A 20,447-nucleotide genomic window follows, 5' to 3' on the forward strand; every position below is an offset into this window, starting at 1 on the left:
GTAGAACCGCACTGGTCGGCCACGGGAGGCTGGGCTGTGTGTGCCCTGGCTGCTGTTTCCAGCCCTTGCTCATGAGAGGCGGCACAGCACAGTGCTTAGGAGACTGGGTTTCAATCCACATCAGGGATCACTACCTTGGGTAACTGCCTAACTGCTCAGTGTCTCGGTTTCCTCATCTGTACAATGTGCACGTAACAGGGCCCACCTCATCAGCGTGTTGGAGAGTGCATCAACGCACGGAACACAGCATAGTCCCGGCACACATGAGCACTCAATCATGTCAGCGGCTGAGTCGTCACGATGACAATGACAGACTGTAGGACTGCTGTGGACACAGGCAAACCCTCATCATCAGGCCACCTACAGGATTTTGTGGGCGCCAGCCCCATTCCATGTTGCATTCACTCTTCATACTCAACTGTGGTTCTGGAAACCAGCTCAGTGAGTGTCTCAGCACCAGGCTCAGTAAAGGCTGGCTCCTCAGAGGGGCCCTGTCCAGCCAAGGGCTGAGCTTGTAACAGTGATTGTGACTGGCAGAAGTCTGTTCCGTGGGAGAGCAGGGATGATAACAGAGTTTAGATACTGGGAGGTATTCTTAGACTTGCTGTTTGGTGCTCATGAAGGAAGGCACACAAGGAAAAGCAGACGGTGTTTTTGTTTGCTTTTTTAGAAAACCTGTACATCTTGGGAGGAACTGAAAAGAGTCCCATGCCTAGAAGGGAACAAAAATAAAAAATGTGCTCAAATGCGGATGTGCGTGGAGGTGGAGTCTTGTGTACCTCATGTACTCCAGCCGGTACACAGACAGGAGATAGGTAGACATGGCGAAGTCCAGCTTGTTGATGAGGGCGGACACCTCAGGAGGGGGGTCCAGCAGGTTGATGATAGTGCTGCGGAGATCGCTCAGTTCAGCCTAGAAGGAAAGAAACAATCGAGGGCTCGAGGACACCACCCGAGGAAAAACGGGTCACAGCAGCCAGCAACATGCGTTGGCAAGGACAATGAAAGGATCCGCCCCAATCATCCCAGGGAGCTTAGCAAAAACGAGATGAGAATCCTTACGGGGGTGACTGTGTCATTTTTCATGGCTGAGTTATACTGGAGGACAGACCGCAGCGGCTCTTTGCTGGGGAAGGTGAGCAGGGGAGACTTGGTGGCGATTTCACAGACCCCCTCGTACCACTCTTCTGGCCAGAGTCCTGCAAGAGAGTGGACGTGAGTGAGACACTTGCCTCAGTCCAGAAGCACTGCAGTGGGGGTGACTCTGACAACTCCTAGAGTCAAAGGTCCTTTGTTTGAGACAATTATCCCAAAAATGGGGCACAGAAATGAGTCTGTTACTTAACTTAGGCAGATTTTTCCCCTAGCCTAAACCACATCTGGGAAGGGTAATATTTGCAAATACTAGTAGGAAGAAGCAGCTGCATTTGGACTCATTTGGATTGTGCTCACATTCATAATTAGGTTGAGTCCAACCTCACCTTTGCTTTCACTCTGCACTCTGTCTTCCCTGGGAGAGAAAGCTCCCCCTACCTGAGCCCTCCACGGCGAATCCCATGAGAACGGAATAGAGCCAGAAGTCCCGGAAGAGCTTTTGTAACCGAGGCTTAGCTTCTTTGATGGGTGGCAAACGTCGGGTGAGCTGATGTGCCAAAGAGAGAGGGAGAAAGGTGGTTATTTGCTCATGAAACCCTAACACCTGTGGGTATAAAATCCACCACAGATTCATTCTCCAAGAGCATTCTCAGTGACTCATCCAGTCAGACTGGGTAGGAAAAGGCTTACTGAGCAGTGACTGATGCATCTCAAAAATTTCGCCAATAAATATTAGTTCATTCATTCATTCATTCACTGAGTACCTAATGTGCATCCAGTCCGAGGCCCAGGACCATACAGGGCATGGAGTGCGTAGGGAAAGGCAAACCACACACGAGGGCTGCAGCTCAGAGGAAGGGATGCAACTGGAGAGGCAGGGAGATGGTGAGAAATCCTGTGGGCCAGCCAGAAGAAACGGCTTTCAAATCTTTTTCAGCAGCACTTCTCCAAACAGCAATCTTGGGCAGAAGCCCCATATGTAAAACAGGTAAAGCAGAGTTGCTTGGGTGCAGGTGAGGGGCTGAAGCCCCTGTGTCCATGCTCTAGACGGTGGCCCACCTGGTGTGAAGCAGGGAGCAGTTTGCCAGTCATGCAGAATGGTTAAATTCGTGCTCACGCCCAGCTGCACAGGCTGATCCCCAGAGAGCCGCGGTGGGTGCCACGCCCCACACAGTGGTGACAAGCATGCAGCAAGGACATGACAAGCCCAGACACCTGTGGGTGCCACGCCCCGGCCAGGCCTGGTGAGGCCACGGAGGCAGCACAGAGGACACCCATGGCTTGAAGGGAAGGGCACACGCACACACCGACACCCATGGCTCGAAGGGGAGGGCACACGCACACACCGCTGGTAAACTACAAACCACACAACATTCCCCAGAAAGCAATTTGGTAATATGCATCAAAAATTCTCAATATCCCCACACCTAGTCACACAAAAACCCATCTCTAGGAAATCTATCCAAAAAAACCAAGCTGATTTAGGCCCACACAAATGTTGTAACATTTGTTACAGCAGCAAAATAAATAGAAAAACACTAAATGTCTACCCGAAAGAGGAATTTAAATAAGCAGTAGTATATTAAGAATAATATTTTCAAAGACTATTTGGTGACATAGGTAGAACTCACAATATGTCAAGTGAAGAAAATACAAATGTATAAATAATTAGATTTTTAAAAAAATATATATCTAAATACATTATATATGCATAGAACAAAGGCAGAAAAACCAGCCATGCACTAATGAGATTATTTGTCAGTGGCTGGCTTGCCAGGGATTTCTCTTTTCTTCTTTGTATTTTTATTATTATATTATTATTTGAGACAGGGTCTTGCTCTGCTGTATGGGCTAGAGTGCAGTGGTGTTATCATAGCTCACTGCAAACTCAAACTCCTAGGCTCAAGCAATCCTCCTGCCTCAGCCTCTTGAGTAGCTTGGACTACAGGCGTGTGCCACTAAGCCTGGCTAATTTTTCTGTTTTTTTGTAGAGACAGGGTCTCACAGGTTGCTCAGGCTGGTCTTGAACTCCCGGGCTCAAGCGATCCTCCTGCCTTGGCCTCCCAAAATGCTGGGATTACAGGTTTGAGCCACTGTGCACAGCTTTATTTTTTTTATATTTTAGAGACAGGGTCTCATTCTGTCGCCCAGGCTGGAGTACAATGGTGCAGTCCTAACTCACTGCACCCTTGAATGCCTGGGCTCAAGCGATCCTCCTGTGTCAGCCTCCCAAGAACCTGGGACTACAGGTGTGCACCACCACACCCAGCTAATGAAAAAAAAAAATGTTTTGTAGAGATGGGGTCTCACTGTGTTGCTCAGGCTGGTCTTGAACTCCTTGGCCTCAAGCAATCCTCTACCTCAGCCCCAAAGTGCTAGGATTATAGGCGTGAGCCACTGTGCCCAGCCTCTCTTCTTTAATGCTGTCTGTATTTCCTGGAGCTCTTCCATGAACAAGTTTTCCTTCTACAATCAAAGGGAGGTTGCAGGTACCAATTCAGGGCTCGGCAACCCGGGTGGGAGGAGGCTCGACTTCCCTCCGAGAGTCAGCAGGATGCTGTGTCCTTGGGGAGAGTCAGCCTAGACCTGGGGGTGCAGGGTAGACTCTGGAAAGGCTGAGGAGGTGGGCACTGGGGAGGGCTGTCGGGAGGGTAGCAGCAGATGAAATTGTCACAGGGCAGGAAGCCCAGAGCCACACAGGACACTGGTCACAAAAGGACAGTTGATAGGGGCTTCCAGTATGGCTCGTGGCCAAAGAGGGCAGTTTTAAGAATAACCAGCTGTGCGACTACCTTTGAGGTGACAGGCCTGCTCAGGATGAGGTCCCAAGTGATAGTGGAGGCACGATGGGGTTTCCAGACCATAGAATTCAAAGTCTATGTGATTAAGAGGTTCTGGTATCTTATAAAGAGAACTTGCCTTTGGTGGGTATAGAAAAGGTCAGGCTTCTAGAATGCTTTGCTCTCAGCGGGGTCAGAGAATCCAAGTGGCTGGGAAGCCCAAACTGGTTTTGACACAGGAAAGAGAAGGTGACTCAATCCCATCTTTGGTTTGGGATCCTGCTCCTGACCTGTGAACTTCTTGGCTCCCTCCTAAGGAAAGTGGCACTGGGGGTTCTCCCAGCTCTTGGACTTCTCCTGGCCCATCGGCCACCATCTCAGCTTGGACTGCCCTAGTCCCCAGAGAGGGAAGACCAGGGTGGCAACAGAAAGGCCCTGGAAGAACTTTGATGTATCCTGAGATAAAGACATGACACAGCCATGACTGCTTGGGACCTGTGCAGGGAACTATTCTTGTGCTTCAAGAGAGACAGAAAGGAGCCGGGACATTCTGAAGAAGGGCTCTAAGATGATGAAGGGTCTTGTCTAGCCCCCTAAGACAGGAAGGGCAAAGGCTATAAGACAACAGACCTGCTCACTCTTAAAAAAATTGAGGTCAGGTGAAAAGTAGGAAGACTAAATAGATAAAAGAGTCCAAAGAGATATGACAGCCAAATGCAACGTGTGAACCCTGACTGGATTTACAAAAAAGCAGCTCTAAAAGACATTTTTGAAGTCGCTTCTGAAATCTGACTTGCACAGGACATCTGACTGGACTGTGATTTTTTTGCAGGCATGTGGTAGTGCAGCATGGGGCAGAGGCCCTTCCACTGAAGAGACACACGCCCCAGCGCTCAGGGCTGAACTGTCTCCATGTCCTCTCCCTTCCAAATACCCCAGGCAATAGCCCCCTCATGTGTAATTATGCAGATATTGCAAAATACTCACTGTTCTTTCTAGGGGCTTGGTATACAGATGTTCACTATTCAATTCTTCTAATTTCTCTGTATATTCTTAGAATTTCATATTAAAAAGTTGAAAAAATTTCTAACCATGAGCCAAGCCTTGAAACTGGAACGAAAACAAAGTAGTATGTGTGACAGGAGGTACCGCTTTGCAGTGGGGGCTGAAACCACACACAATCTGTTACCTTTAAATGCGGAACACATTGAAAAATGTCAAAGTGTCAAGTGTTGAAATCCAGTTTTTTCAATAGTGGCTCACATGAGCAGAAATCTGGATGTGCAGGAAATATCACTGGATACTAGCTTTAAAAAAATAACAAAAGTAGGCTGGGTGTGGTGGCTCATGCCAGTAATCCTAGAACTTTGGGAGCCCGAGGCAGGAAGATCACTTGAGGCCAGGAGTTCGAGACCAGCCCGGGCAATAGCAAGACCCTATCTCTACCAAAACAAAAAAAAATTAGCTGGGTGTAGTGGTGCGCGCCTGTAGTCCCAGCTACTTGGGAGGCTGAGGCAAGAGGATCCCTTGAGTCTAGGAGTTTGAGGTTGCAGTGAGCTATGATGATACCACTACACTCTAGCCTGGGTGACAGAGTGAGACCCTTTCTCAAACAAATAAACAAACAAAACCAAAAGTAATATATACTCATTGAAAAAATTCTAAAAAAGAAGTTTAGAGAGTATAAAATAAATGCTGGGTCTCCTCCCAGACCGCTTCTGTGAATGAGTATGTGCACTGTGCGTGGTGAGGGCTTGCGTTTCCCGAGCATCTTCCACGTGCCCGGCACCACTCCATGTGCTTCCCATGAATACATCATCTCATTTACTTTTCACAACAACCTTTACACAGTAGATGTGATCACCACCCTCATCTCAAAGGGGAGAACACCGAGAGCCAGAGGTGGGAGGTGCGATTTAGGCCAGGGTGGCCAGTGCGGCCCCACTGGAGCCAACGGCAACGGCGAGAGCAGTGGCCACATGCTGGTCTGGAGGAAGGTGCCTCAAGCAGGAAGAACAGCAAGTGCCAAGGCTTTGCCAAGGGCCAGGCTGAGCATGTGTGACAGCAAGACAGAGAACGAGACAGCTGGCCAGGAGCAGATCTCGTGGGGCTCAGCAGGCCCCGAGGAGGAGCCCAGACGCAGGGAACGGCCTCTGTAAGCCACGGTGGCGCCACACTGAAGACTCGGTGTTGAGCAGATGAAGGCTCTGAGAAAACAGCTCTGACCAAAGCTACCACCCGACTCAAACTCGACCACAGTCCCTGTCCTGAAGACAATGACCCTTTACACACCATACTTTCTCCAAGAGAGATGCATAGAGGCGCCCCCCCCAAGCCTCTGGCACTCCTGCAGATTCTCCCTTCAGATGGGCTCTGGGGGCCGACACTCCCAAACATACTCTCAGGCACCAAAATCATAAGAGAGCAGTGCTCTGTGATAAGCCTGTCTTCCAGACAATCCAAAATATTCTTATAATAACTTTTTAGATCACTAAATTAAAAATACAAATTTAAAAGAAAATTGTCATAGCCCCACAGATCTCCATGACTGCCTAGGTGGTTGAGTGTGGGAAGCACTGCTCAGTAATACCCCATCTGTCCTACAGGGAATGGGGGAGCTGGGCTGCACGTTCTGGCAACAAACACAGCGACCCTTGACTGAAGAACGGTCCATGCCATGATCTCCTTATTCCACAAGCCTCTAATCTCATTCTTCCCCCTGCACTTTTCACTGAGGAAAAAGCTCATGGGAGGACAGGGACACCTGCCTAGCAGCCAAACCAGCCAGGTCAGCCCTGCAGACCAGGACGAGGTCACACGCTGCAAATCATCCCAGAAGGAGATGACAGTTGGAGACAGATGTGTGGCCTCTACTTTTAGAGGAACACTGGAGCCACCCCGATGAACCTGACCCCCAGAACCCTCAAGAGAGCCTCGGTTATGCAGCGACTTCAGCAAGCGTGGCTCCTGCACCAAGGCTGTGCGTGCACGTCAGCACAGCACGTTGACACAGTGACCGCCATGCATTTAAAACATCAGCTATACAAGTACTGGAGCTGAGGAGCTGCAAGTCACTCAGCAGTGATCAAAGACACAGTTGAGGGGGTTTGTGCTGACCAAGCTAATTGCCTGATGTTTGTATTGGGACATATTTACTTTGGAAAATCCGCAACGACAGCCCAGCACCAAAGTTCACATCAAAACTCCACTAGTGACCTTGGCTGATTTCATCTCCGCAACACCACTTCTCAGAAGCACAGAGGTAAGTTTGGTTTCTAATATTTCTGTTGATTATAAATTCTTATTTATGGTGCTTAGAGATGGGCAACTGGTTCACTTCTCTATTGAACCTCAAATTCAGAAGCTTTTTATACTCTTAGAAGTAGAAAAATATTTTTATTTTTCACCCTGCCTATTGTAAAATTCTGTTAGTTACATTACTGGGAAGATTGACAAAATTGGAACAGAACTGTGGAACAGACAGAAGTATTATACCTATGTTAAATTATTCAAATTGGATAACTGCCCTGTGATTATGAGAAGATCTTTGCTCTTAGGCATTTTTCCTTGAAATATTAAAGGTTAGGGACATGATATAAGAGACCTGTTCTCAAACGGTCGAGAAAAAAAATAATGTGTATGTGCGTGTCTGTGTGTGTACATACATATATACACATACATGTATATATATACACATACACATATATGGAGAGAGAGAAAATGATAAAGCAAAATGTTCTAAAATATAAACACCTGGTGAATCTGGGTTAAGGGTATACAGGAGTTGTTTTACTACACTATTCCTTCAATTTTCTGTAAGTTTGAAGTTATTTCAAAATATACACTTTTCCAAACTTCAGGCAGTCCCTTCTCTCCCATTCTGCCCGCTCTGTTTGGGCCTGAAGATGACGTTATGCTCCGAGGCACAACTGAGAAGGCCAACCTGGCTCTGTGCAATTAGCAAAAAAATGCCGTATGAAGTTCCTAGAGAAAACAAACTTTTGAATGATTTACCTTTTGTTATAATTTTAAAAATAATTTAAACAAGCCTGTGCTCTTCCTTGAACTGAATGATTTATCTTTAAAAAAATACTGCTTCTCTTCAAAGATAGTAATCTGGATTTAATCATAACCTAGTGATAGTTTTAAAATGTCTCATATAATTTTCATTATACTAAATAGAAAAACAATAGAAGATTTACCTTTTAGATTCATAATTTCAATCCACAGAAAATAAATATATTTTCTCTTTCCTCTGGTAAAAACTGCTTTTGGCTTTTCATCATGTAATGTAGGAACACAGTGTAAGAGGCTACCAAAAATTCTTTCTCAATACCAGGATAAAAACACGAATGCCTTCACCCTGCCTCCCTATCTGGCCTCAGATTCGTCTTCCTGAACGTTTATTTATTCGAGCTGGGTTTTGTTTTGTTCTTTAACCTTATTTTTACCTGAGAAAGAAGGACACTTTTAAGTGTAGCCATGCAATGAGCAAGTTGCCACTTTCTTCCAACTTTTTAAAGTGTATTGCCATTGACACCCATGCCTGACTCTATTTGGAATCTAGGCCCAGTTCTATTTGCAGCCACACACATTAGTCTTTCCACTGGCAGACTCCGTGTGGTACTGCAGCCTCTGCCGGGTGCTGAGATGGAGGGTCAGAAAAGTTAACAGACTTCTTCAAAGTCAGAAATTACGAGTCTTTCCCTCTCCAAAATGTGCATTCAAAAGTCTTTCAGTTGTGACTGAAACAATGTTCCAGCTGATTATTTTAACAGTACTGTAGGCGAAGGTCCCAGCAGGCAGGCTGGCAGCAGGGAGTCTAGCTAGGAAGCTACTTCCCAAGCCCAGGCAGTATGGGAGTGTCCTGGTGCTCCCAGGCAAATAATGGGGGGCTGGGAGGCTCATTCAACTTGGTTTGAACCTAGCCACTGCCCCTCATTAGCGACAGTGATGAGGGGGGCTCAGTCTCCTGATATGTAAAATGCTGGAAGGATGAAGCTAAGTTACGCAAAGTGCCTTCTACAGTGCCTGGCACCCGACAGAGGCTCCATCCATACTCATTGCCATTATCAGCATCAGCAAAACCGAGGGCATTTCAAGTGGGGTATCCAAACACTCTGCCCCATCTTCAAGCCTACCACGTTCAAATATTTGCTCACCAGGAGCCAGTCACCCTCATCTGGCCTAGCCTGGTAGCAGATATTCTGGCCCTCAAATATCTAACAGGAAACAGTCATAAACACATTGTCAAACTCAACAAAACACTGTTCTTCTTTCTGGGGTGATGAGATCATGTACTAGATGCCTGGGTCAGCATTATAAACACCTGCGGCCACTGTTCTGGTGAAACAGAAGCATCAAATAATAGCTCATACATGCAGTACGCAGTTAATAACTGGAAAGTTAATAATCAATAAGAGAAAGACAAAGCCATTGGATGGCCAAAATGGATTTGACGAGCCAAGTCAAATCCTCCTTGGAAAAAGACGAGGCAGGATAGATAAAGACAGGCTTACCACAAGGTCTATGTGTTAAAAACTTAGCTTGTTTACTTAAATAAAGGGAGTGCCCCTCAGGCCTTGAGTAAGAGCTATCTGACATCCCTCCTGCAGACCTTATCCGCCTGGTGCGATTGTTTCTAACTCCATGTTAGAAGCAGTAACTAGGAAAGATTTAGTTCCTATTGATAGAAGGAGGAGCCACTGCCTAACAGATACAAAGGAGAAAAGAGCACACCTGCAGCAAATCATACAACCTGACAGCTTCTGGGGCTGCCACTAGCCACATCTCACTAGGCCCTGAGGGGGCATCAAACAAGTTCCAAATCTTATGGAAATTAAACATCCCCAAATGATCACACAAATATCAAATTATCTTTAGCATATCTGTTTTCAGACAGCCTGGCCCATGTACATTTTTCTCTCTCTTTTTTTTTTTTGAGACAGAGTCTTGCTCTGTTGCCTGGGCTAGAGTGAGTGCTGTGGCATCAGCCTAGCTCACAACAACCTCAAACTCCTGGGCTCAAGTAATCCTCCTGCCTCAGCCTCCCAAGCAGCTGGGACTATAGGCATGCCCCACCATGCCGGGCTAATTTTTCTCTATATATTTTTAGTTGGCCAGATAATTTCTTTCTGTTTTTTTAGTAGAGACGGGGTCTTGCTCTTGCTCACCATGTACATTTTTCAACAGTACTTCCATGGCAAAGGTGCAGTAGCACGGCTTGCGCAGGCAGGGCTGAGTTCCCCCACTGGACGTTCCCTTCCAGCCCTGCACTCCCGTCACCAGCCCCAGGTGTCCACTCAAGGCACCTCTTCAAGACACTTCCCCCAACTCTCAGGGTATCGCACTCCTACCACACAAGGTGGGCCCATAGCCCTTTCTGCACCTCCACATGCCCTGGCAACATTATTTTGAGAGCCCTCACTCTATCACACGTCTGTTCCCTGACTGGCCTGTGCCCCCTGGCTCTGCGGGGAGACCCTTGCAACTCCAGTGCCCAATACGCTGTCTGGAGGTAGGAGACAAGGTTCAGTGAATAACTTAAAAAGAAACTCCCCCGGGACCCCTGAAGAAGGGATTCTCATCTAGGGGCTCACAGATCCGTCAGAGAGGTTTATTAAGCCCACACAAAATGTTAGGTGTACGTTTATCTTCATCAGATGCACTTAAAGTCCATAATCCTAAAACAGTTAAGAACTGTGCTGCGAGGGCACCTTCCTGGGTCAAAGCCACAGGAAACTTGCCATGTGGACGCTGCAGGGAGGTGGGGCCTGCCAGGCCGCCTCTCACTGTGTTGTCTATTTCCCCTCCCAGCTTTAGCTCTGCCAAAATGAAACACCTGTTCCACCCGCTTCTGGTTTCCCTCATCATAACATCTGTGTGTGGGGGCCACAAAGGTCCACTGGGCCAGCTCGAGAAGGGAAGAGAAACTGCTAAGTCCGTGGATCCCCAGCGGGAGCAGTTAAATAACAAAAACCTGAGCACGCCCCTTCTCCCAGCTGACTTCCACAAGGAAAACACGGTCACCAATGACTGGATTCCTGAGGGGGAGGAGGACGATGACTATCTGGACCTGGACAAGATACTCGGCGAAGACGACGACTACATCGACATCATCGACAGCCTGCCAGTTTCCCCGACAGACTCAGAAGCGAGTGCTGGCAACATCCTCCAGCTTTTCCAGGGCAAGAGCCGGATCCAGCGCCTTAACATCTTAAATGCCAAGTTCGCTTTCAACCTTTACCGAGCGCTGAAGGACCAGGCCAACACATTTGATAACATCTTCATGGCGCCTGTTGGCATTTCTACCGCGATGGGCATGATCTCCCTGGGCCTGCAGGGAGAGACCCATGAACAAGTGCACTCGATTTTGCATTTTAAGGACTTTGTTAACGCCAGCACCAAGTATGAGATCATGACCATCCACAATCTCTTCCGCAAGCTGACTCATCGCCTCTTCAGGAGGAACTTTGGGTATACGCTGCGGTCAGTCAATGACCTTTACGTCCAGAAGCAGTTTCCAATCCTGGATGACTTCAGAACTAAAGTAAAGGAGTACTACTTCGCAGAGGCCCAGGCAGCTGACTTCTCAGATCCTGCCTTCATATCCAAAACCAACAACCACATCCTGAAGCTCACCAAGGGCCTCATAAAAGATGCTCTGGAGAATATAGACCCCGTTACCCAGATGATGATTCTAAATTGCATCTACTTCAAAGGTAAGAAATAGCCTTTTGTGTCTCACAGCAAACTCGCAACATGCTCTTAGTACATGGGTGTGCTGAATGCCAAGACCTGTATTGTAGTTGTAATTTATCCAAGAGAACAAGACACAGGTGGACTCACGGACAGGGAAGGCCATGCTGAGGTGGCAGTAGCAACCGGCACTCACTGAGCCCTAACCCTGCACTTTATGCTCACTGAATCTTCACCACAACTGTGTGAGGTCATCAATTTTAAGTGTCCCTATTTTATAGACGAAGCCGCCAAGGCACAGAGAAGTGAAAACATGCTCCAAGGGCATACACAGCTAGTAAGGGGCAGAGTCAATGCTGGACCCAGGCCAGCCATCACTAGCCATTTGTTAAATTGGAAGGAATAATGCAAAAACCTTTTTAATATTTAGCCAGCGTGGCTTTGAGTTTTTTCATTTCCTTTCCCAATTATTAATAATCAGGAATATGGCCAAGAGGCTGAAGAAATGCATCTGAGAACTACTCAGCTTGAGCACCGACACTAATGCCTATAACTGTTTCCAGGGTACTTTTGCACTCACAGGCAGGTGGGCGTGGGGACACACACCACTATTTCTTCTGGGCGAGGCACCAGGGCACTTTTTAAGGAGGCTACCTCCCTGCCCCTCACAAACACAGAGGAGCCCTGGAAGTCTGGAAATAAGTGAGCATGGATTTATAAAATCCAGACCTTTCTTTACAAACGCCTTCACTGGGACCTGCAGAAGAAACCCCTACTTCAGTCTCTGAATGTGCTAAGGTGCAGGCACGAGGAACGGTTCAGCTTTAGCGCTAACTGCCACAACACACAACCACTTCTCTTTGCCACCAAGGGCTGTCAGCTACCAGTGAGGGCCAGTCCCTGAGGCCTGGGAGGCCCCCACCTCCTGTTAGCCTCAGCACAGTTTTACAGCAGCCCAAGGATGCGACGGTCAGAGGCCCTCTTCTGGCTTCTGCTTGGGGAAGGGTGGCCAGAGCACTTCCCTCCCTTGTCAGTACACCTACTCTGTGCCTCAGCTAAGACCCCTGCCACTCCACAAGGCAGGTATTCTGCCGGACGGGCCAGGGGGACTGAAGAGGCCAAGCCTGTAGGCATGGCCTGGAGTGCTGAGGTTTGACCCCCGCACTTCCACCCCAAAGCCAGGTATAAGGCTGGGTTCTCATGGGAATCGAAGGTTGAGTTCTAACAGGCTGTGACAGACACACACACAGACACGATATATATATGATGAACATACACATATCCTTTCATTACTGGTTGTAACTACGAGTTTTGGAATTGAACAAACAGGAGTCTGAGTCATGGCTTCACCACTTCTCATTTGTGTGACCTCAGACAAGTCATTCAACGTCTCTGTGACTCAGTTTCCTTATCTTAATCTCGGAGAGAACACCTAGTCCAACAGGGCTGTGGGGAAAACTGCAAGAGACAGTGACACAGCACTTAGTGTGGCAACATTTTGGAAGCCCTCAGTCCTGGCAGTCTGTCAGTACCCCCAGGTACACCCAAAAGCCTCTGCATTAGCCCTGGCTGGGTGTGCAGGGGCAGGCAGATAAAGAAACACAGCAAGCCATCCCTGCAGCATGAGGGTGGAGAAACAGCTAGGCACGGCCAGTTTACCATCTCCTGAACACAGCAACCCGAGTCACACTGCAGTGTGAAAGGGACAAACATGTGCTTCCTTCCCGTCACTTAATTTAATGCTGGGAATCAGAAGGGATCGAATGCTAGAAGCACCCAGTCCTTCACCAATACTCAAAGGAGAGGTTTGTTTAGAAGTGTAATTTCAATTTCTAGCTCCCAAATCTCCATTACTAATTTGATTTCAATTTTTTTTTTTGAGACTGGATCTCGCCCTGTCACCCAGGTACAGTGCAGTGCCATCATCATAGCTCACAGCAACCTCAAACTCCTGGGCTCAAGCGATCCTCCTGCCTCAGCCTTCCGAGTAGCTGGGGCTACAGGCACGCACCACCATGTCTGGCTAACTTTTCTATTTTTTGTAGAGACAGGGTCTCACTCTTGCTCAGGCTGATCTCAAACCCCTGGCATCAAGCGATCCTCCCGCCTCGGCCTCTGAGAGTGCTAGGATTACATGCGTGAGCCACAGCGCCTGGCCTGATTTCAATTTTGAACATTACCATCATTTTGTAAAGCACAATAAAAATAGAGGCTGAACTTCAGGAGGAAGAAGGAAAGAATCCCAGGAGACATGTGACGGCTCCATCAGAACTGGGCAGAGCAGTGATTCCCAATGGGGCACGCTTGCCCCCCAGGGCAAAGGTCTGAAGACACTTGTGGTTAGGGGCCGGGGGCGGGGAGTACCACTGGTATGGGGTGAAGAGAGGCCAGGGGTGTTACTAAACGCCCTACAATGCCCAGGGAAGTCCCCCACCAGAGAGAATTATCCGGCCCAAATGTTAACGGTGCTGTGGTTGAGAAGCCCTGGGCAAGGCAGACTCAGGGAGAAGGGAGTCGAGCCACGCTCCCAGGCAGGCGGGAGCTGCCTGAGATTTAAACCTCCTCCCAAGACACCTCTTGCTCTACTCATCCCAGCTGCTCTATCCACCAGCTGGAAACTTGGAACACGTTACTTCACTTCTTTGTGCCTCTGTTTCTTTATCTGTAAAATGGGGATAACAAAAAGCACACACATCACATGTTGCTAGGAGCAGAACTGAGATAACACGGGAAAGGTGCTCAGAAGAATGCCCAGCACACAGCCAGTTCTCAACTGCTGGGCACCCATCGTTACCAGTTACTGGCATCTTAGAGATAAAATAGACACAGACTTATTCCTGGATATACAGTGCTGAGCACAACCCACAGCAAAGATCCTGAGGGCGACACCACAGCACCCGTGTGTCTTGCTGGTCCCTAAGAATCACGGCGTGAGAGACGAAGGCCATCAAAACAGCTGAAAAGAGCTCAAAGCTTCTTCTCCTTTGACAGATGAAGAAGCAGAGTCCCAGGCAAGTTAGGTGTCTTGTCAGGGTCAAACAACTCGTTAGTGTCAGACCAGAGTCCACTCCAGTCCACTTAACCTCTCTTGTTAACCTCTCATTAGAAATGCAAATTCTCAGCCCAAGCCAGACTCTGAGTCAGAGACAGTGGGGTGGGCCCTGCGGGCTGTTGGATGAGTCCTCCAAGGGATTCAGATGCACCTTGGAGGGTGAGGACCACGACCCCGAAGGAACATCTAACAACAGCCTGTCCCTGCTGACGTTACAGGATCCTGGGTGAATAAATTCCCTGTGGAGATGACACACAACCACAACTTCCGGCTGAACGAGCGAGCGGTGGTCAAGGTTCCCATGATGCAGACCAAAGGGAACTTCCTTGCAGCAAATGACCAGGAGCTTGACTGTGACATCCTCCAGCTGGAGTACGTGGGGGGCATCAGCATGCTCATCGTGGTCCCACATAAGCTGTCTGGGATGAAGACCCTCGAAGCCCAGCTGACGCCCCAGGTGGTGGAGAGATGGCAAAAAAGCATGACAAACAGGTACTTCAGGGTCTGTGTTTGTCATTCTGGTCTCCTGGAGGCTGGGGATGTCCAGGAATATTGGAACTCTGGTCATTTTAAGAGAAAGCGAAAAGTATGCATAACTACCCAAGAACTGCCATACAAGGTCACTCTCTGTTAATTCAGCCCAAATTACTTGCTTGCTGAGAGATGACTGGAGAACATTTGTGAAGGACACATCTGCTGTCCATAGGGCAGTTTTAGAAGTTAGGGGCAGGTGACTTAGAGTCAGCTTGGCAACGATGCCCACTCTGTTATGTACTTGCTCTGTGGCTCTGGGTGCCGGCTTCATTATACCTGTAATGGGGATAATTCCATTATTCGCCAGAGTTGCTGTGAGAAATTAATAGAATAAGCAACACTGAGCCTCCCAGTGCCTGGACCCTGGGAGGCATCCAATAAAGGCTGGCTCTTCCCTGCCCTACCCAGGGAATTTCAAGGTCCTCGGCCCACTGAGGATTCATCATTCATAATTTTCCACTATTATTATTCATTACTCCCTAGTTAAAACTGCAAGTTTTAAATATTTACCAAAATTATTTTTGGATTATGGCAGAAAGAATGAAGACATTTTATTTCTACTTTATTGGATATGGGTTAGGCCCATAATGAAAAAGCGAATCTGCTTTGGGCCTCCTTATAGGACAAGAGCACAAATGCAACAAAACTGAAAGAGAGAAGAAGGCTCCTAGAGGAAGGTTATCTGCCCAGGTAGCCAGTCGTCACGCCTATGGATTTTTCCTTAACAATGTTCCTTCTGTAGCTGCCTCCTTCTGAGCCTCCCTGCCCGTGACCTCCACCTTAACCCCAGGGAGGCCTAGCCAGCCTGCCCGTTCCACTCCTTAGCCCATCTGAGCAGACACCATCTCCAACCCCTCTTCTTACCAGCTCCTCGGCTTGGCCTGCAGATCTCTCCAGCAAGCCCCACTCAGAGCCCCCTGCAAGCTTTTGCTCATGCGGGGCCCCACCCTGCCTTTCAAGTCTCGGGCATCCTTCTAGGCCACACAAATGCCTCCTCCTCCAGCAGTCAGGTCTGCTGTAGTCACTCAGACGTCAGTGCACCATCTTTCCATCTTCACCCTGTCACACGTGTGAGTCTCTGCTTCCCAACGGGAAAGGAAGTGCTCGGGAGGAAGGACTGGGTCTTACATCTTTACCCCCAAAGTGCCAGACTGGCCCATGGCACTACTGTTACTGCCCACTGGTTTGGGACTGAATGCGTCAAGGCAAAGCCTGAGGATGTTTAGTGCTGTCTGGTACAGATACGACAGATTCCTTTACTAAGTTCACTGACCAGATATTCAACTCCTTAATTAACAAAACAAGAAATGCCTGAAATCAGGAATGAACATGGGAATTATTTCAGATACTTTCTCAAACCATGAACCACTAAAAGTTCTGCTGCTAACCTTGAAAACAGAAAATGAATCACAGTGTTGAGGAAAAGACCACTCGACAATAAAAATGCCTCAGTTTTCAGTAACCAGAACTACAATGGGATGGGCTTTCCAAAATCCTCAGCAGACAGTCCTGGGAGATAAACTTTAGTAAGTGCTGTGTCACTTCTGTGGCAAATGCAACCCGGGGGGCTAGGCTGTGGATCTTTAAAGGAAAAAACATGATTTTTTTGTAACTTGCGGTTCAGTAAAACTGGACTTTCTTTCCTTCTCCAACTAGAACTCGAGAGGTGCTTCTGCCAAAGTTCAAGCTGGAGAAGAACTACAACCTGGTGGAGTCCCTGAAGTCAATGGGGATCACAGCACTGTTTGACAAAAACAGCAACATGGCAGGCATCTCAGATGAAAGGATCACCATAGACCTGGTAACTGCTCCTGAGTCTTCCCCCTGCATCCATCCCGGGGTCTCCCTTAGCACAGCCCCTGCCTCCACCTGTCCTTCCCACCTTCCAATCTGACCTCCTGGGTTGGGGGTGCTGCATATGCTCTCCTGGGTCTGGCCAGGGGAGTACTGCATCTGGCAGGCGCTTAAGCGGGCAGGGTCCACAGGGAGTGGCCTTGGAGTGAGACCCACTCCTGCTGACACCAGAGAGAGGGGAGATACATGCTCCAGTCTACGAAATCAACTCCCAGCCAAATCATGAAAGACTCATTAAAATAACAGAGGAACTGTACTACACACACATTTAAGTTAACAAATCAACAATAGACACTCAGCAAAAAAGACAGAACACTGGGTCAAAAGGTGCAGCAGACCCAGGCCACCCTTTCCCATGGAGGTGCACCCCTGGGCAGGAAGCGCTGGGGCTGCGGCAGCTATCCTGGTCCCCTAGGCCCTCAGACCATGGCCACTGCCAAGAGGGAACAGAACCCTAGAGTTATACCACACAGCCTTTAAGCACAACTGGTGCACCTGACAGGCGATGAAAGCTATTTTCAAGGATAATTCTGGCCAGATGTGATTTCTGCCCCAGATGTGGTCTTTGGACCCTTTTCCTGACTGAGAGGAGACTGCGCTAGACGCCCTATCCCTCTGTGTGCCAACCTATGGACTCTGATAACTTTCCTTTCCAAACAGTTCAAACACCAAGGCACCATCACAGTGAACGAGGAGGGCACCCAAGCTGCCGCTGTGACCACGGTTGGGTTCATGCCGCTGTCCACCCAAGTCCGTTTCACTGTCGACCGCCCCTTTCTGTTCCTCGTCTACGAGCACCGCACCAGCTGCCTGCTCTTCATGGGGAGAGTGGCCAACCCCAGCAGGTCTTAGAGGTGGAGGTCTGGGTGTCCGAGTGTTTTGGGGGCACTCTGTCATTCTGTTCCCATTCTAACAATGAGAACATCACGACTTCCGTGGTTTATGCTACCAATCTGAACTCGGGGCCCATATGAGAGAAGGAACTTACAAATGACTGAGAAGCTCATTGGAATCAATTCTGCACAGTAACTGATGCTGTAAGTTTGTAGAAAAGTTAATGTAACTGTAGCACGCCAGCTGTTAACTAGAGGGTCTCAGCAACAGGCAGACGTCACCCCTCCCGCCTCCTCACAGCAAACCTGGCTCTATTACTCAGAGCCTTTCTCAACCAGGCCCCTCATCTGAACACTAACACAGAAATGAGTCACATGACTAATTCCTCACCTCTCCCAAGGAGGGTGCATAACTAGCACCCTTCCTGATGCTCAGGGGAGAAGCGACCTCTAGACATATGAGGGGTGGCCTGGGCTAATGTTAGCGTTTAATTCTCTCAAGGCCTGACCTTCCAAATCCATGTCAAATGCCATCTGTCATCCCACTGTTATCTGGAGGACAGTGTGTACACACAGTCATGTCTTCCTCCCTAAAGATAAATAAACATAGCTACTTTTAATGTGTATCTGTTATAATTCCATTTTTTAAGGCTCAAATAACTAATAAAGGTAAATTCAAAAGAGCTGACATCTCCAGGAATGATAAAGGCTGACAGACAGTCACTCTAGTGCCACATGGCCCCTGATGTGCCATAGCAGGGCAGGCTCTCAGGACAGGACGTGTGTGCTGCTGAGTCCTGGGGAGGGTCTGCATGGCCCCCCTGAACTGCGGTGCTCGAAGTGGCACACAAGCCCAGGGACTTCCACCCTCTTTACCCAGGCGTGCGCCTCAGCTCCATCCCGCAGACCTGGGCCAGCAGTGGGTCTGCTTTGACAGAGCAGATGACATCTGAGGAAATGTTTCTGGATCCTTCACTACCTGGGTAAGACAAGCGGAATTCAAAGAGGCTGCTCAGAATGCAAGAGTGCTGGCACTCCTTCAGTGAGGGGGACAATCAACAGCCGCAGGAACAGCAGTCACAAGTGTGTGCATGCCATTGTCTAACTGTAACCCCCAGAGGCCAGCAGGGGAGGAAGACAACTGGCCAAGAGGTGCTGCTACAGTACGTGGTGGGCTGGGGTCCAAGTGCAGGGTCACACAGGGAGTCTTGTCACATAAGGCTTCTGACCCCATGAGACCAATACCAGTAATGGGAGCAGCAAAAGGGGAGTCCTGACAGGGACACCACTGCCCTGAGTGGGCAGGCCTGTGGGTTATCCCACTGAGCTCTCACACCAACCCTAGGAGGCTGGCACTGTTGTCACCTCCTTTTTACAACTGCAGAAGCAGTTACAGCTCACAGAAGGGAAGGGATCTGCCCGATCCACACCGAGACAGGCATCCCAGGAAGCCTGCTTTTCCCTGCTAACCCACTTTACCCACTCCCTTCCTGACTTTCTGCGCCGCAGCCTGCCTCCAGCACTTTGCTGGGGGTGGACACTACAGGGTTAAGGCCAAATCTCCCTGTCATACCCTCTTGGCATCTGGGTGAAACCCGATACTGATGATGACCCACTCCTCGCTTCAATTCTTTCTGCTTTTTTTTTGAGACAGAGTCTCTGGAACGCAGCGATGTGATCATAGCTCACTGTAACCTCAAACTCCTGGGCTCAAGTGATCCTCCTGCCTCAGCCTCCAGAGTACCTAGGACTACAGGCATGTACCACCACAACTGGCTAATTTTTAAATTTTTTTTGAGAGATAGGGTCTATGCTGTCCAGGCTGGTCTTGAATTCCTGGTCTCAAGCGATCCTTCCGCTTCAGCCTCCCAAAGTGGTGGGACTATAGGCATGATCTCCCTCCTCATTAATATCTTAATTTGAGACAGCACCCCCCCAGGCTGCCTAACTGGCGGGCCCTGGATGGGCTTCTCCCATTCAACTTCCTGAAGTCACACGCAAAATCCTGAGACTAATATGCATTTCTATGGCAAGAAAGTACGCAGCTTTCAAAAGGGTCATCCATGACCTAAAAAATGCTAATCCACAAGCCTCACTTTACAGGCTGAGAGAATAAGTAACCTGTCCAAGGCCACAAAAGTGACACACATAAACTTGCTCTAAGTGAAGTACACAAATTTTTTTTATGATCCTTTTTTTGAGCCAGACTCTCACTCTGTTGCCTAGGCTAGAGTGCCGTGGTATCAGCCTAGCTCACAAGCAACCTCAATCTCCTGGGCTCAAGCAATCCTTCTGGCTTAGCCTCCCGAGTAGTTGGGACTACGGACATGTGCCACCATGCCCGACTAATTTTTCCTATATATATATTTTTAGTTGCCCAGCTAATTTCTTTCTATTTTTTTAGTAGAGACAGGGTCTCGCTCTTGCTCAGGCTGGTCTCGAACTCCTGAGCTCAAACGATCCTCCCGCCTTGGCCTCCCAGAGTGCTAGGATTACAGGCGTGAGCCACTGCGCCCAGCCACACGAATGTTTTTTGAGCAGAAGGCACATCTTATTAAATTACTACTTTATGACAGTAGAACAACTAGGTTTCTAAGCATT

The 20,447-nt window shown here is 48.5% G+C and overlaps 2 protein-coding genes across 3 annotated transcripts in view; one reads left to right on the top strand and one right to left on the bottom strand.

The window, feature by feature from the left end:
• The window catches only part of PI4KA (phosphatidylinositol 4-kinase alpha), a 114,719-nt gene that overhangs the window by 42,739 nt on the left and 51,533 nt on the right, over window positions 1–20,447 (bottom strand). For both annotated transcript variants that reach the window (XM_045535137.1, XM_045535138.1), the window contains exons 20-22: window positions 1,534–1,642; window positions 1,063–1,199; window positions 780–913 (exon numbers count right to left, since the gene is read on the bottom strand). In XM_045535137.1, coding sequence (XP_045391093.1) covers window positions 780–913; window positions 1,063–1,199; window positions 1,534–1,642 — 380 coding nt within the window. The remainder of the gene's footprint in view (window positions 1–779; window positions 914–1,062; window positions 1,200–1,533; window positions 1,643–20,447) is intronic.
• On the top strand, window positions 7,093–18,470 carry SERPIND1 (serpin family D member 1). The gene is made up of 5 exons (XM_045535139.1): window positions 7,093–7,137; window positions 10,692–11,596; window positions 14,844–15,117; window positions 16,816–16,960; window positions 17,674–18,470. Exons 2-5 carry the CDS (start codon window positions 10,708–10,710, stop codon window positions 17,863–17,865), a joined length of 1,500 nt encoding a protein of 499 aa, XP_045391095.1. The 5' UTR covers window positions 7,093–7,137; window positions 10,692–10,707; the 3' UTR covers window positions 17,866–18,470.

Source organism: Lemur catta, chromosome 21 (genome assembly GCF_020740605.2).
Source record: "Lemur catta isolate mLemCat1 chromosome 21, mLemCat1.pri, whole genome shotgun sequence".
Classification (NCBI taxonomy): Eukaryota; Metazoa; Chordata; class Mammalia; order Primates; family Lemuridae; genus Lemur; species Lemur catta.